This window comes from Emydura macquarii, unplaced genomic scaffold (assembly GCF_026122565.2).
Source record: "Emydura macquarii macquarii isolate MOO-44397 ecotype Brisbane River unplaced genomic scaffold, CSIRO-AGI_Emac_v2 contig_2372, whole genome shotgun sequence".
NCBI classification, from domain to species: Eukaryota; Metazoa; Chordata; order Testudines; family Chelidae; genus Emydura; species Emydura macquarii.
Genome location: NW_027132509.1, coordinates 3,752,657 through 3,770,955, shown reverse-complemented (window position 1 = coordinate 3,770,955; position 18,299 = coordinate 3,752,657). Strand labels below are relative to the sequence as shown.

Sequence of the window (18,299 nt, the reverse complement as noted above, 5' to 3'; positions counted from 1 at the left end):
GCACTCGAGCTGCCCCGAAAGACACTACTGAGGAGAAAGAGTTCTCCAATAGCTGTGCATGGGGAGCACTCACACCAACAGTGGAATGGACATGTGCAGCACGGCTCAAAGAACAACAGTTAGGAAAGATAGGTGACATTTCTTCTCACGATGTGGCCTTTCACTACTTTGGACAGAATAATGGGTAACTCCATCAAGTTTTTACTTGAGGCAAAATTACTTAAACTTTCCTCTTTCATTTTAATTAACTTTACCTGCAAAGTCATTTTAAATTACTGATTATTTGGTTAAAGATACTGTCCCTTGTTCTAGAATATTGTTAATTCTTAATTACTGCAACTGTAAACATATGTATTGTCTATTTTAAGTACCCACCCATGCATCCCAGTAGATTTTTCTGTAGAATAGATATTGCATAACTGTTTTTTTATTTTAGCAATATTAAAATTTAGAAGCAACAGATAGCTTTTCTTGATGCTCTTGGTGATGTGTTGAAAGAGAATCATGCTCTGTAAAATAAACCCTAAGTATCATTTGTGTGGTATTAATTTATAGAACTCCATTAAAATTAGTGTGGAACTAAAGCTGAAATATTTCACTGTTTATTAAGTAAATGAATATTTTCTTTTTTTAAACACTAGAAGTTTAAACAGAAGTAATGCAGTATCATTGTTACTGTAACAATGCGAATAGGAGAAGACCACCATGTTGCATCCAAAAGTGGTGCCAGTCATTACATTTTCGAAGGGAAGATTTTCAATGTACTGAAATACATGAGTGGCTGCAATTTCAGGTTACAAATTGATTGTTTTTATTCATTTGTCTTTTAAAGGTAAATTAAAAGATTGAGAAATATCTTACATTATAAAGCATTTATTGACACTTGGTGCTCAGATACATTATTTTTGGCATCATTATCCTCATTTATCATCTGTGCCATCTCAAAATCAGGTAAATAAATTTCTGACTAGAGAGCACTAATGCTGCCCAAATTTTAATTTTTGTAACTTTTTTTTATTACTAAGCATCTTATATAAATGTTGTCTGGTATTATGCCATTGAAGATATATCCCTGCTTCAAGATTTTTCCTCTGTTGGTTATCTTAAAAAGCTTTGAGGATTTATAATTTAAATGTAGCTTTTAAATTGTCTAGCTTTACTACACTAATATGGTATACTATAGTTTGTTTCTTGCTCCTTCTCATTCATCACATGTAGTAATCAGTGTGGCTGTTCCAGGATTTAGCAACATGCTATTTCTATGACATTCTGTTAGTTAATGTGACCTCTAAGTTTTAAGTCTCTTTACAGCAGTGTTTGTCTTTAAGAAAAACTTACAGCTGTAGGGCAACCAAAACAAATTATGTGGCATCTACACAAGTTAGAAAACATTTCCACACATGATCATAAAACATTTGTGTTTTCAGAAGAAACCAGAATGAATAGTTTTATTGACCTTTAGATCCACTGAAGCAAGCATTCTTATTTAACTTATTTGGGATATTTTATAATGACAAGTCGATAGAGGAAAAATAGCATACCCCTCAGTTTCCACTGCAAAGGTAGCTGGTCAGCCTCCTTACCTCGTGCTTAGTTAAATATTAGTCTTGGAAGAAAATAATTTAATAGCTTACAAAAGATTCACTGTCTGAAAAGGTGCAAAAAATATTACCAAAGTGATCAAATAATTTTTTCTTTATTTTTCCAGTTTTTTTTCATTACCTCCCTGAAAAGACAGTGAACCAATACAGAAAATGAAGTGAGAAGCCCATAGCACAGCCGAGGGATTCATTCATATCTTTAGTAACAATATATCTGTAAGAAAGCAATTTAAAAGTTGATGTATCTTGATATTTGACATAGTTGATATACCTTGTCTTCCAAAGATACCCAATACGCTGGTTCTCTACTTTGTGTCTTGAGCAGTGAGAAATTAGCTAACAGGCCTATAGTTTTAAAGGGTTTTTTGGTTTTTGATTTTTTTAACAATCGAGGCTACTGAGAAATGCACCTCACACATTTGTACCTGCACATTACACTGTTCCTCAGTCAGTTCCCGTCTTACTGCATTTGGTGACAGAGTTACCGAACACTACTCTCCAATGCCACTTTGTTTTTGACTGTTGCCTTAGCAGATTCTGTCCCCTTCATCTCCAAACCCATATACATTTGCAGGTTAGTTCAATTAATTTTAGTTAAAAATGGCCACTTGCATATCAACACTTCCTTTGTTGGTGTGCCAAGTATTCTCTCTAGTTACTTACATGGCCCACTTTGGTGTAGTAGACCGACTGTGTTACAATCATATGAATTTTTATTCTTAAATATCTTTGTGAGGGAGGGAAATACTACATCTATTTTACGAATAGGGAACTGAAGCAGAGAATAGATTAAGTAACTTGGCCAAGGTCACTCAGGAAGTCTCTGTCTGAAATGGGAATTGAAACTATTGCAGCCTAGTCTAGTTCCTACTCTGTATGTTCACATTCTCTAGGCCTGTTCTTGTGTGACCACCAACTGTAAGACTAACGGAGCTCCGTTACTTTTCAGGAAGATATGACAAGACAAAACTCCAGTAATCTTGATCACTTTAACACAAGTTTGATAAATGTGGTTCTCTCATATGTTCCCTTTGCCCCATGATCTACCATTTGTATTTTATTCAGATCTTTCCTTTGAGGAGAGAATTGGGTCCCTCATCCAGATTTCAGATATCTGAAATGGAATAGCTGTGTTGTTGCAGAATCTCTTTTTTAACGTAACTTCTCTAATATGATATCATCTGTGCTCTTTGTATCTCTGTAATGTGTGTATGTGGTTGTATGCCTTTAAAGGTGACATGAAAAGACATGTGATTACACCCTTTATTTGCCTGAAAGGTTTTTTAAAGCAATTTTTCTACCTTTTGCATTAGAAATTTTGTTGTGTGTCTTGACAGAATGTGGAACTGAAGGTTAGTGAAATGATGTCATGAGCGCAAAGAGCAAATACTGAGCAACTGAGAAGGGAAAGGATTTTTAGTCCGAATAAAACTTAGGGCAGAGGGTGTGGATTTTTTTGTTAAAATTTGTTTAACTATGTTTTGGTTAAAGGATGTCTTTATTAAAGATTCAGATTCAGTGTCCTGCTCCTTCAGTTGAAATTAGAGCTCACATTAAAAATCTGAGACCACTTCTGATGAGTCTCCCAGGAAAAAAAAATGAAAGACCAGGCTTGAAGTTCCTGGTGCATTGGTGGTAAATATCAAGTAAAATAGAAGATGCTTTGGGGGTTTTAGGCCCTGTTTGCACAGTATAAAGGTACAGCAAGGGATGCCAGCTGTTCTTAAAATCCTGTGCTAGTCACCTGCAAGGGGAAATATTTCCATTTTTTTCACAGAGTCTAAGAGAGTATTTCAAGGTCTGTTCCTGTACTGTTTCTCTTTTTGGACTCAGAGTGGTCTCTTTCTATAGCTGAAGTGTACTTAGGAGCCATTTCCATCTACAGTGTTCCCGCACAAGGAATTTGTTGTTTTTTCTCTGTATCTGAGTAAAATAGTGCCTCAAAGGCCTGATGAATTTATATCAACACATTTGAATCCCACTGTGTGTGGGATTTTCGTCTGGTTTTTACCTGCAAATGGTAGCACTTGAATTGGGGAATTACCCACTTCTCCTAAAATCCTACCCAATAATGCTTACCCTGCAGCAGGTCTGGAGGGAGAGGACAAAAAGTTCTGCCTAGAAAGAAGGGTCCACAAAGGAACCCTCCATTTTCTGCCTGTGTGTTTGTAATACCTGAAGAATGCCATCAGGGGGAACTGGCAAACAGTTTGAAAGAAGGAAAAAATCCACTAGATGGATCTTCTGTTTGTAAAATTCCAAGAAGCCTGCAGAAAAGCTGTTTCCTTTGCAAGCTGCCTGCACCAGTTCCCGCAAGCAGCCTACAGGGCAACATGCAACCTTAGCACCATCTCCCCCACACCCCCCCCCCCCCCCCAAAAAAAAAATATCAAGGAGAACTTCTGCAATAAGTAGATGGTTGAGAACATAGGAGAGAAGGGAACAGCCTTGCCTCACAGATTATGAAAATACTTTGAAGCCACGGGGCAAATGGCCAGTTTTCTGTCTTGTGGATGAAGACAGGTCACTTTATTTTCCAAGGCTTGAGAGTTTGGCACCTTTCATTTAAAATGTTAAACTCTGTTCAAAGATTAAGTTCACAGATAACCCTTTTTCCCCAAGGGCAAATGGCAGATATTAATCTGCCTCTATCTTTGAAAATGAATTGCAAATACAAGCAAACAATTAACACTGTCTAAAGCAGTGATCTTCACTATTTTTCAAGAGGGAGGCCACTTTGGCAAAAAATCCTTCAATGTGAGAGCCACATCAACTACTAAATTAACACGTTGGTTGCTATGGTAATATTACAGTTATTATATAATAGATATACTTAGATGTATTTATTGGTGCACATCATACCATGTGTTCAATGTGACATGTAAAGAAGGCAGACTTTGATAGGCTCAGTACATAGTCTAATGTTTAAAATAAATTGGAATATAAACAATTGGTCAGGGAGCCACACTTAAGGTCGATGGGAGCTGCTGCCGGCTCCCGGGCCTTGCATTGAAGAACACTGGTCTAAAGGAAAATACTTTGCCTTTCTGTAGTGCCTTCCATCTGAAGATTTCAAATCACTGTACAGTCATTTAAGGGGGTAGGGGTAGCTCTCAGACTTGCTTCATTAGAGTACTATATATATTGGATTTATGGTTACTATTTTGCGTTTAAAGAATCTGTTCTTAGATGTAGATCTCATTTTCCCATAACATCTGATGCAGCTCATAATTTCCCACTAAAAAGTAAGAAATCTTATTTTTCTAGAAACATGTATTTATCTTCACTACTGGTTTCCTTTGAGTTGAAACAAAACATTCCCCTCATTCTTTCACACTTTTTTTTTTTTTTTTTTAAACTGTTGCTTTCTTGATATGGCTTTTTGGCAGTATATCAATCTGTTTTTCTATTTTCATTTTTGTTTTGTTTTAAATTAATTCCCCTAGGAGTTTGGTGTCCCTAGGCACTTCATAAAAAATAATTATTGGATTATGAGAAAATAAAATTTAATGTAGCACTGATTTCTTTATAATTGTGTTTTTTACTGTATAAAAGACTGAAAGCTATTTTGTTTGGTTTGTATGAGGGTTAAAATTAGAAAAAGTTGTACTTGCCAAAGGATGTCCAGTAAGATTTGCAAATAACTGTTGATAAATGGTTTCTGCTAAATAAATGCAGACAGACTGTGGCCACTTAGGGACAGCACTTTAGAAATGTGTTTATAATTGTCTTTCACATGAGAATGAACTTGAATTACACGTTCATAGCTAACTTTAGACCTCTTCTTCAAACTCGGTGGTTCTGATCCCTAAAAAGATACCTTTTGGTCACATTGCATTTTCTGTGAAAGTGACTAGCAGTTGTGGGCTTCAGTCAAAATCTAACAACCTTTCTGCCTCCCACCAGTCCCACTGCTGCCAAAAAAAACCCAACGCAATCATTGATTCACTTATTTACGATTATAGTAGAAAACATGGCAGTGCTAATTGTAGGGATATTCTTATGTAAAATATGTTGGGGAACTTATTGTTTGGGTTTATTGTTTGTTAATAATTATCTAGATCTTCACTGTCATTCTTTTTTGATTAATTTGAAATACTGATCTGGTGAAATCTACTTCCTGATTGTACTTACTATATAGTTGCTGTTAACTGAAAATAATTTGGAACTGAAAAGTAAACAGTCAGCCATCTAAATGTTTACATTTAGATTAGAAACTAAGTTTATTAAATTTACTTACAATGGGCAATGCTCTTGAATTTTATTCAACCGTTTGTGTTGATTTTTCTGAAATTATAAATATGGAGTTTATTATATCTTAGAATACCACAACTGCAGGTACCTATGGAACAATCCATTCCTTGCTTCTTTAAAAAAATCACTTTTTTAGGTGAAATGTCAGAAAAGTTAAATCAGTGGTTATATAATTTAATATGAAAACTTGAACAGATATGAACAGATGAAGAAAGTAACGTGCAATAATTAGATAAGAAATCAACTGGAAAACTTGGAATAGTTAGTTTCCCATAAGATTCTAGGTTATAATTCTAGGTTATTGCTTCTGTGCAACAAAGAGGCTGCTTCTGTATTTCCAATATTTTCTTGGAAGCGGACTTTTATCTTTAGTGATATGGGTAGCTGTGGCAGCAAGAGTGGATTTTTGACACAGTATATAGATAACTGCAGCAACATATACGCTCTGGCAAATGGCAGTTATGGCTGTGGAAACTAAGTCTTAGATTAAGATAAAAAAAGTTTTCTAAAATCAAATGAATTGCACAGCAGGGCCTTAATCGATAAAACTGTTTGAAAAGTGTCTTTGGCTCAGCTTACTGACCCATAGGGTATAACTTGCACTATAAAGCTAGAGTTACAGATTAAGAACTATTGGGGGTCTTCTGACATTAAAATTAATAACACATGTTTTTTTTTCTGGTGCCAGAACCTTCTAAAACTATTGCCTATAATGATTGATAACAAGGTCATGGAAAACAGACAAGCAATGTAAGAATTTATAAATCTCTGCTCTCTTTTTAGTCAGTGTGCCTCAAATTTGAATGGCTCTTTTGAAAACGTAAAACATCTGCTTTTTTCAGAATCCAGAAGTAGAATTAGAATATTACAGCTATACATTTTCCATGCATCTGCAATAAAACTAAGAATTACTCAGGTTGTTGAACCTCTTAGTTGTGAGCCAATCTGAAAGGACTAATTATGGACAACATACAGTTCCCTTGTCCTCAGCAGCTGTTTATAGAAATTCCTTTTTTGTCCTTAAAGCACGTGTCCAAATATTTAACATTCATTTGTAGGTTAACTTGATATTACTGTGTGTTTTGGGGAGAAAACATAAACAAAATTAGTGCTCTAGGAAAAACCTTAAATTTTACTTCAGTTGAGCTCCTGATTTATTTATTGCAGAAGCAGTCTTTCTGATATACCATAATATATGCTTATGACTGTCTACTCAGTTTGTACTTCACTGATTCTCCAATTAATTAATTGCAGATTTATGCAGCTTCGGGGGTTGGAGTCAATTTTTAAATGATGTGTTTTATAGTAGTTTTGCTGTCTGAACACTTACTTTCGTAAGTAAGAGTTTATTTAGGATACATATAGCATTTAGGCTACGGTCAACAATGCCAGTGTAGTTTACATGTTGACAACATTGGCATTTTTTTGTTGCCTATCTAATTCTGCTGTTCTAAGAAAGATCATTTGCTATGGGAAGTCTGTTTATCGATGATACCAAACATATACTCCTTCAGAGAGAATTCATCCTTTGCCTATATAAATCACAGTAAGTTCATTAGGGGAGGAGTATTCAAACTGGGCAATATAACACTATCTGTTAAATTACATAAATTAAGATATATATTTTAAAAAAATCATTTTGAGACAAATACCAGTAGTATCTTTAAGATATTGACAAATAAATTTTGCGCAAAATAAGTAAAAGTTACACTGTTTAATTGAGTAGATAAATGGTATTAGGTAAGTTACGTTATTATACGTTCATAGTCTTTTTTTTAAAATCTTGAACACGATCAAAATCTTTCTATTTGTGTTCCTCCTATTATGTCAAACTCTTTGTGGCACATCAGTATATGCTGAAGAAAAACTTGAGTTTTGATAATACCTGCGCTTTCAGGAAGTTGGCTTTCATGGAACTGAGCAGGCACACTTGTGACTATGATGTTCTGCCTGAGAATGTTAACATTTAACTAATCACCACCACCAGACAGGAAGGCCAAAAAAGGTGCTTTAGTGATGAGGACAGCACCTGGTAGGAAAAGCCACTCCACTAGGAAGGAGGATGGAGGGAAGGAGGAGCAAGAGGTATGGGGGTGGGAAGAGGAACTTTGAGCTTGTGCAGGCCATGGATTTAGAATAAAAATAAAATAGAAGCAAACTCTATATATGTAACTATAATTTTATGTATCTTTTCTCGTTCCCTTCTGGAAACTCTGTATTTTCTCTTGAAATTTTTTTATTTGATAGGAGATTTCAAATATTCTGTAAAATTAATTGCAGTTTTATCTTTCAATACTGGTAGACAAGATATACAATGGCATGTTTTTGGAAGGTTTATTTTAATTTATGGAATTAGTTTCTTTTACCTTCAATGACTTGTTTTAGAAAACAAAGTATTCTTTTAGATTGTATAGATTTTAATGTATTCAAAGTACAATTAATAGAGAAAATTTAACTTCAATGCTAATGGTCTCTTGGTTTTTTTTTTTGTCTCTTTTGTTTGTTCTGACCATCCTCTGGGGACTGTGCTTCTGGTAAATCCCTCCAATGCAGTTCACAAGATTCCTCTGCGATTCTCCACTTGAGGTATGAATTTAATTCAAATTCTAAATTCTGGAATTGTTTAATGCCAGTGTATCTTTGTTTCTTTTGCCTTCTGTAAACTGTACTCCTACCAGATCACTGTCTAGGTATTATAATATGAGGATTGTCTGGTAAGGGGCATAGCTGAGATTTCCACACCCTCTCTTTGAATTTCTGTGGGAGCTGGTTGCCTTAACTCCTTTGGGATCTTTTGATAACCACCCATTGTCTCTGATGTACACAAAACATATATATTTTTAATATTGGGGATAGCATAAATTAAGGCAAAACCCTATAGTCCTTACTTAAGCAAAGCTCTTCAGGATTATAGAATAAGCCTCCTTAATTGGTGCCTGATTTGTTAGTGTTAAAAATCATGGTTGGATTTTGTTTGTTCGTTTGCTTTTTAAATAAAGGCCGGGTATCTGATAGCTATAACCCTGGTTATATCAATCTTAGGATGCCAAGGTGTCTTTTTCCTCTTCCCTTTTTAATAGTAGCCACTAAGGTAGAATCTATCCATAGTCTGGGAGAGAAGGGTATCAAATTATTAACGCCATCATTAGTGCCCCTTGAACATTACAGCTGATAGGGTCTTCTGTCCCTGCATTCCAACAACATCAAACTCACTGCCAGTCTAGAAACATCTCTTGGCATATTTTGATGGTGACTAAAGGAGCAGAAGTTAAGTAACATTCTAAAGTTTTCATTGTGTTAATTTGCTAAATCTTTCCCCAGTGTTCACATAGGACATTTATTATCCAATGCTACTTAGGACACCAGGTATTCTAAAGACCAGACTTACTACTATAGAAGATGTTTCATAATTAAAATATAAAGTATCATATGTTAATGATACCAAGCATCAGTGAGTGTTTCTGTCCATACAGAAGGCTGGTTAATAAGTGAGGATCTGTGTGTCTTCTTTTAAATTGATTATGTTAATGTTTATCACTTGCAGTGTGTGGTTTTTGTCCTCTTAACTGATTCTCTGACTTTGTTACTACAGTACAAATCCAAGATAAATAAAAACTAAATGTAATAATTGAGGACCATGCCTGTTCTCTTTTGTGTTGCGATTCACTTTAGCCATCAACAAAACCCTTTCTTTGACTTCCTTAAGAGTCCATCTCCAATGCACTCAAAGAACAGCCCTAAGCCACTTTTGGGGGGACACCATCTAGTAAGGTTACCGTTGTTCACTAGGGCCATGAAAGAAAACCTTTTTTTAAAATAAGACAGCTTCATTTTTGCTTAAAGGGTGTGCAAATGGTAAATTAGTCACTGCCTCAACTGGCTTTGCAGAAGTTTAGCTAACACACCTATTTTGTTCTGCTTATCTTGAGCCGTTGTTATGACATCATGCAATATTATTTTAACCCTTACAAGGTCACTTTTTAAATGTTGGGACCTATATGCCAAAATAAGATGGCTATTACCAGCAAAATCTATGTACCTGTGAAAATTTTCACAAGATGTTGAAAGCACAATAGTTTACAAGGCCTAAAGGACTCTAAGATCTTTACTGTGCTTGCATGCTTATCATATGTGATCACCAATTTTCTGTTCCTTTGTTCTCAGTTTTGGCAGAAGTTTCTAGACCAGCCTGACAACTAGTCTCTAGCTGGCTCCTAAATGCATTCTTGTCACACGGCTCTTACGCTGGTTTAAAATAAGTTCAGTGGCAAATTTCTGGTGACTGACCAATCTGTCAGCCTCAGTTTACATTTAGTATCCTTTTTTTTTAAAGGAAACAAACCATGGAAGAATACTGGGGGAGAGGAAAAGAGGCTATGCGTAACATTGCATGTCATATTTTGGATTATGATGTCAGTAAAAGTACATTAGAGATGATCAAAAAGCAAACTCAGCATTAAACAATCTTTCTGCAAATATTTCTTATCTTTTTGTCAGTTTGTAAAAACTAGTTTATTGTGAAGTTAAAGGAAAATTTAATCTTATCTGCTTTTGTTTTAAAGATGAATGTAGGACTAGTGACTAAGAACTGAGAGAGGAGTTTACAGTTTGGAATAATATTTGAGATTACTTCATTTCTAGCACAAATACTAGGAAACAAAAATGTAGTATTGTCTTTGCTGCATGTCTTAAAGAGTTAACAACCACATGATGGTAATGAAATTGTCAGGTTATAGTAATTACACCAGTAATTTGATATGTTGCAGTTTGAATGAAGCCATGTGTGGAGAGTTTGTTACTTTTCTCTGCTGAGTCGGCCCCCTTTACATTCTTGCAAGCTGAAGACTAATAGAGCTCATTAGACTTTATAGGAAAAGGGCTTTTATCACCTCGTCAAGTCAGGCAGCAGATTTCCATTATATTCCTAATTTTGTATGGCTACATAGATGCTGATGTACATTTCCCTGCTAGGTTTATGCTAGTATTCTTTCTTAGACATTTTTTATTGACATTTTTGAAGATTGAATTAAATTTTGTGTGGCACCACTTACAGATGTCTTCAATTAGACGAAGTTAAATAAAAGGGGTTGTATATTTGAGGCCAGAGGATTCTTGAAATTCTCTATTCTGAAACAATCTCCACAAGCCAATCCAGTAGGGTTACAGCCTCTTCCATTTTGAACAAAAAATTAAAAGCAAAACTAAACCTTATGTGAGTTTGAATTTGTTTTAAAATTTTAATCTCAATTAGCTGCAGCAAGTGCCTGTATTCAAATAGTCTTCCCATCATTTTATACTTCCTTCCTTTATTACTTAATTCAGTCTTGAGGTGTTGCCATCAATTTTTAAACACGAGTAAAAAATACTACTCCCTTAGAAAGAGAGACAGTATATGGCAGGGGAAAAACAGACAACTCTCTAACAAGAAATAGAACAATAAAGAGAGCCATCCTATTTTTTCCCACACTAAGATGCTGTATAAAAACCAGTCAGCTCTTTAGCACTGCTAAAGATTTTGGTGCTGCCTTATTCTGTCCAGACAAGAGCAAGATTAATGGTGTGGTACAGTGCACAGCTATCTGCCATATAAATATTAGCAGAATAGCTGAGCATTATTTAGTCACTAGAAATAAGCATATCAGTCATGACACTCTTGTACTCACTGGTGTTTACTTGAAGAAAATGCAATGCTCTTAGAGCAGAAAGGCAGATGCAGTATTTTCTGTATGTTAAGTTGGAGTTTGTATATGCAGTCCTCTGTGCGTAGAAATGAGAATTTACCTTGCAAAAATACCAAGATTGTGGATGAGAGAGGATGAGGACTACAGTAAATGATCTTGTGAAATTCCAGCTGTTTGTCATGTTGTCAAATCTTTATTAAATGTAGTTGTTATATAAATTTGGGTAATCAGCAAATCTTAGTCAGATTTTTGTTGTTGTTTTGTTACCCTTATTAATTTCCTTTTTCCCTTTTCCCATTAGTTTCCCTGCTGGCCTTTTACAAGCCTCCCTATCTGTCCTCTTCCCAAGCCACTTATGCTGCTTTCTTTTGCCCTGCTTTTCCCTCCTTTTTTCTCATCACCTCATTTCAGGTTCAGAACTTTTATGCAAGACACCTGCTACTAGTATTGACAATACCATGCCATCACTCATCCAGTCAAACCAGCTTTCACAGCAGGCACAGCTTACATGTTTTGCTAAACCCTTAGGGTAGGGAATAAATGTGCTTGTGACAGCTGGTTTGCTGGCTGGACAACTAATAATCTTCCCCTGACTGTCCCTTCTAAAAATATTTAAATATGCTACTTAGTTAGCCCTCCCATCCTCCAAAAAGTAATGGGTCACTGTTTAAGAAGTTAAATATAAGGATTGATTTATTATGAAATGCTTAAAGTATATGGCTTACCCTTTAGAATAGAACTAACGGATTTTCTGTTCCAACGCAAATTGATATTGTTTAGCTAACCTTTTTATATTCATGCTATTTAAAAACATCAGTTGGCCAATACATTTCTGATTGGTTTTTAAAAAACTAACATTAATGGAATTGGTAGATAAGGCGATTCTATATTATATTCCTATTAGCTCTTATTTATAAATTGTGATGAAAAAATAACTGAATTTTTTTTAAATGCCTGTTTTCTGTGCAGTTTCTTCCTGTCTTCACTGGTCACAAGACCAAGACCAATCAATATGAAAACTTTCCACCCTCCTATTCCAGCCCATCAAATTTTTGTCCATGCTCTGCTCTCCCTAGTCTTTAGTTGCATTACAGCAGCTGTGGTGGCCACCATCTTTAAATCTTCATTTAATCAGTTTATTAGGGCTAAGTGACTACAGCTAAGGAGACATCAGTTGTAATTTTTTCTTTTTTAAATCTTGTTCTTCGCTTTGCTTCCTCCCCTCCCTCCTCTCCCTCCCCCCGCCACACACACACATGCAGATCTAGTCATCTGCTGGACTTAATTTGTTCAGTTCTGATGGGATGAAGTTACATAAATAATTGTAACTTGACCAACAAGAGGTTTAGACATTTGATATTATTTTAGCTGAGGTTAAAAAAGGGCTGAGTGTCTTGCAGAACAAACTCAGTAGGATCATACAATCATTTTTTATAGAAACCTTCATAAGTATAACCCATAGCATTGCACTTTACTGCTATAAGTATTTTAAAAGTCAAGAACATTCAAAATGCTAGAAATGATGAAGTTAGTGTATACAAGCCTCACTTCAGAGCTGTTGGGTGCAATGCTTTTTGCTACAAAGATTTTATAATTGGTTTCCCATCCAAGGTCCTAATCCTGCAAAGATGTAAACTCCTGATTAATTTTTTGCACTGTTAGTGATGCCATTGATGCCAATGGGTGTATTCACAATGCATAAAGCTAAGGATATGTGTAAGTCTTTGCAAAATTAGGGTCCCGTTACCCATTTATGCCAATCCTATTTAGCTTGTGACATCTGCCAGGATCACATCACAACATGCATGACTACATACTGCCTTTCTTGATTGTTTTTCATTTTCCCTTTTATGTAGCATACACCATTTATATACTAACAATCCCAATTGCTTTTCAGATACATGAATAATAAGAGCTTGCAAATTAGTAAAATCTTGTCAAAAGAAAGAAGCCTATTTCGTTGAAACAAAAATATTTTCCCCTAAGTAATCCAGTATTGGAACATTTAAGATATCAATATTTTTTTCCATTATGATTAGGGTGACATCCTTTATTAATCTTACTTTAGTTTGGTTCACGTTCCTGGATTTTTCTAGAACTGTATGAATACTTCTGTTTAATTTCATAATGGAAAACTACAGTTTTTTGCATTACTGGTTCATGTCAAAAAATCTGAATATACATTTATTGAAGTTGTTTAGAGAAAATAGTTTCTTTATTGGCAAGCAAAGCTGAGATAGATTGTATGCTTAGGTTTAGCCCAATAATTGCTACATACTTGAGTTTGCCTCTTAGGCCATATGTAAAATTGTGGTACTATGAGGCTTAGCTATCATAACCAATTAAAAATCAATTTAAAGCTTGTAACAGTCATGTGAATCCTTAGGTTCCAAGAATGCTGAAGTTTGGTTCAGTCATTTATATTGTGAGAAATGAGAAATAAAAATATTTGGCCAAACTGTGAAGTCATTCCATATTTATTTCCTTGTGGGCATAGAGAATTATTACCAGCTACAAGAAAAGCAGCAAAGATTTACGTTTTTCAAATATATTTCAGAGGTTGCTTTTATCAGTGCCCCTTTGTTGAAAATATATAGCCCTACACTGTGAAGGAGTTATTCTCCATCAACCAAAGAAATGAGCATGACTGTTCAAAGCCACCATAACCGAAGAAGTTAAAATGATCAAATACTGTAATTCAGTCTGACTAGTAAATGGGCATAGTGTTAGTGTGATAGCATGCAAGAATCTGTAAGTCGTCTTGTCTCCCCCCACCCCACCACCACCACCACCACCACATACACACAATTCCAACATAAGCAGAGTTTAAATAAGAAATGGGGGCACTCTTGGCAAAAGATTCCCTCTGGGACTCCCAGGACCATGGAAAGCTGCCAGGTGCCCAGTGTACTGATGAAGGGGAAAGGAGGGGAGACACTTTGCGATCCATAATTTCACTTACCCCAGAGAAAACTGTATCTAGACTAGAAGCCAGAGATTTCCTCCTTTCCTTTTCATTTATCTGTAGTATAGACTTGTCTTCCCACCTTCTTCTTTACATCCATAGCAGAATAGAGAGAAATTATGATCCCCTTAATTGTTATGGTAAATGCTACATTGAATTGGGCGGTGATAATTGCTGTATTCCAAGGTACAGCAGGAATAGGAACAGTGTGGCCAGACTATATAGGAGTAAAACTACAGAATTACCTTGATTGTAAGTTCTTTGTGACAAGAACCATCTTTTTGTTTTGTGATTGTACGGTGTCTTGCACAATGGGGTCCTGGGCCATTTGCTTGTAGGTGCCACGGTAATACAAATTAATGATGATGATAAACAAAATAAAGCTTCTATAAGAAAAGTGAAAGTGACTGAAATGCATTGAAGCAATCTGGGACATTGACTATCATATGCTGCTTTCTGTGAGTCAGGGTACAGCACCCTGTGAGAGGCGGTGTGCATCCACAAGATACTTACAGCTCTTGCTGTACCCAGATGCCCAAGAGCCATGCCATCCTACTGTTCATACCACCTTCTACTAACCGAGGGCTGAGTCAAACCCAGTGCCTTTAAAATACCATAATGAAAATAACCCAAATGTTAGGTCTTGTTTGAAGAAAAGGTAGCATTCACGGTAATTTGCCTCAGACTTGTGTAGGCCTAGGGTTTTAATAATAATCTATAGCCCTTAATCACAGCATACCTAGTTGTGTTGTGATTCTTGCTCACAGCTTGAGGTTTAGCTTTTTTCTCTAGTGCTTTTCTTTTACATGTAACTTATTAAATGAGAACAAAACACGGTTAGCTTTTAAATTTCTCCTTTTTCACTTGGGCCATGCAATCTTTAGACTTCCTTTTTAAAACTCTGAAGGCATAAATATTTTAAACTGCTTTACCTGGGAATATTATTTCTAATGTCAGTCTGTTTACTCAGAGTGCTTTTGATATTGGATTTCTTGACTTGTTAATCATAGAAGCTGTGGCATATTTTGTAGCGGTCAGAATAACTCCAAGTTTTTGTGGAACAAGAGTTAGGATGCAGTGTTTCTGGTAGATGAGGTGACACCTGTATGGTATGTTTTAATCACCTGATGTCAATTATTGTGTGCTTAAGATAGTCAGTGCCAAACATTGTCCCAGAAGGACACTTTAATAGTGCAAGGTGCTATGAATCCATTTCTTGAGGGACAAATCAATATTTCATGTTGGCTTTGTATTTTAAATCTGTTATACATCAGAAACCACAATGTTGGAGTTTAATACAAATAAGACATCAAGTTCAATGGAGTTGAGCATTCACTAAGATATTGGGGGTGGGGGTATCTATCTGTATATATTACAAAAGGTTACTTTGTATGAAAGGAGGAAGTGTATAAAATATAACTTTTTGCTCAGTGAGGTTTTGCTTACTATAACGTAGATTCCAGAACCTTTTGTCTGGAATTATTGGCATTCCTGTGTACATTCCTTGTAAAGTTTATGTTCATCATATTTTACTGTAATTAAATTGGTGTAATAGTGGGAATACTTTAAGGTATAAATAGCAAATACAGTCTCAGTGATGATCTAACTTGCAGTGATGGCTGACTGACCACTATCTGCTAGCAGAAAGCGCCAAGAAGAGTTCTGGTGCACTGAGGATCTGGTCCTTAAAGTAGTGTTGCTTTCCCTTGGAATATAAATGTGAAAATAATCCTTAATGAAAAATTAATAATTAAATCTAATATAGAAATAAAACTGACATATGGTTAAAGTTTTAGAATTCTGAACTCATATACTTTAAATTATTCCTTTTAAATACAGTTGGGGTTCTTTGTGTCTTAGCTGCTGCTTGAACAAATAGTTTATATAAGAAAAAGCATAACTGATATTTTACGAGATCTGCATAGACGCAATTCTGTGTATATGCACTATAGTTTAAGTCCACATTTTCTATTGATGTACAAGCTGTCATAATTCCATATGAGTTTTAGGCCCTAAAATCTTGAAATTGTCCCATTTAGAGGTTTGTTTAATATTGGCATGGTTATTTCATATGATTTTTTTCTGAAAAAGGGGAAATATTTTTAAAATAGATGTAGGGTGTGTAACTTTCCTAAATGAGAAGATGTTAACCTTGCTAGTGTACTCCAATCTTAGTCTGGTTCAGTGCATTTAGTTCATAATAACTATAGCCAAATACTTTCGCTTGTGCCATATAAATGTTCATATTGTAAACACTACGAGCATGGTCTTTATCATTGGAATTACAGTTTGGTAAAAGTGACTGAAGTGTTCAAACAAGTCAGTTGAAATTATTTTTGCTCATGTGACTAATTTGACATGTGGTAAGGATTAGAATAAGTTTGACTGCCCATCTTTTCAGTCTAGGCTGTGGTATCAAAATTCTTGACTTAAACCCACCTTCTGTTGTAATGTAAAACAGTTGGCAAGACAAGGTAATATGAGATTTACTGAGTGAAAAGCAGTTCTTTCTGAAGAATTGGTTATCCAGTGAAAAACATGACAAGATAGATAATTAAATTGAACACTGTGGAATTCAGGATTAAAGGAAACTAGATGGTAAAGAAAATGGCATACCAAAATTAATTGTCATACATTTTAAATTAGGAGATAATTTTCTTCTTAATTTGAAGAACCAACCTCTGGCTTTAGTATGCATCTGCATTGGGTAAAGTATCTAGACTGCCTGTACAAACAAACAAACAATAATGAATTCTGTAATTACCCTATAGCTGTCCACTCTCACCCATTCTCTCCCTAGAGAACTGAGAAAAAAGATAAACTCTGAAGAGTCTTCTGCAATGGTTTGAGATTCTCTACTAGAGTTGCTCTAAATTACTGTAAACAATAAGCCTCTCAACACCTGTCTGAGAACAGTATTGTACCAAGTTTAAAGATAGAAAAACTGAGAAATTGAATTTCTCTGTCTAAGGTCACATAATGAATCTTTTTTGGTACTTGGAACAGATGTCAGGATTCCTGGCTCCTGGTCCTCTTCTCATCACAAGCTAGTACTCCCTCTGTGTAAAAATATATTTCATTTTTCTGAAAACTTGGAGTGCTGTAATATTATACAACGAAAGGAAAACCATGTTTTCATGCTAATATATATATACTTCGAGAAATTAGAGTAGGCATATAGTATCCTATATTGCATTTGTCCAAGAGTTGTTTAAGCTTAATCTTCAGTTCTCTGCAGACAGCTGATAGGATCGTTTAGAAACAGTCATATGCTAACCTTATATATATTTCTGATCTTTGGTTTTGGCTTCTAAAGAATATTGTTCTTTCATTTAAAAAAGAATGGAATCAATATGTGGCTATTCATACAAATGCATGCATTCCTGTACAGTCATGCTTCTTCCATCAGAGATTTTGGATGCATCTTTCCAAAGGATGCAAGAAGTGCATGAAAAGGGATATATGAGCTCTTTAAGTTACATACAGTCTCCATTTTAAAATCAGGTTTGCAAATTGAATTTTTAGAGGGTAGGGTAGGAAGTGCAAATGAGACCTTTCTTGCTGTTATAAAGAGGGTTAAGATGCCTTTTTGCTAATTTAATTTTCCATATTTCTTCTTTAAACTAATTTCACACATTTGTATAGCCTGATGAAATATAAAATTTATGTAATTCTCTAATATACTTGGAATATGCTAAAATGCAGTCAGCTCCTGTAGATAATTTTCTTTTTTTTAAATGAGTGGCTTTAGAAGCCAGATGAAGAAGGACTCAGGTATTGGTAGATTCAGTTAATTGA

At 35.2% G+C, this 18,299-nt stretch overlaps 1 protein-coding gene across 7 annotated transcripts in view; it reads left to right on the top strand.

Annotated features, from left to right (window-relative positions):
- The window catches only part of ATE1 (arginyltransferase 1), a 147,487-nt gene that overhangs the window by 43,459 nt on the left and 85,729 nt on the right, over positions 1–18,299 (top strand). For all 7 annotated transcript variants that reach the window (XM_067561344.1, XM_067561343.1, XM_067561342.1 and 4 more), the window contains exon 8: positions 8,409–8,441. In XM_067561344.1, the coding sequence (XP_067417445.1) occupies positions 8,409–8,441 (33 nt within the window). The remainder of the gene's footprint in view (positions 1–8,408; positions 8,442–18,299) is intronic.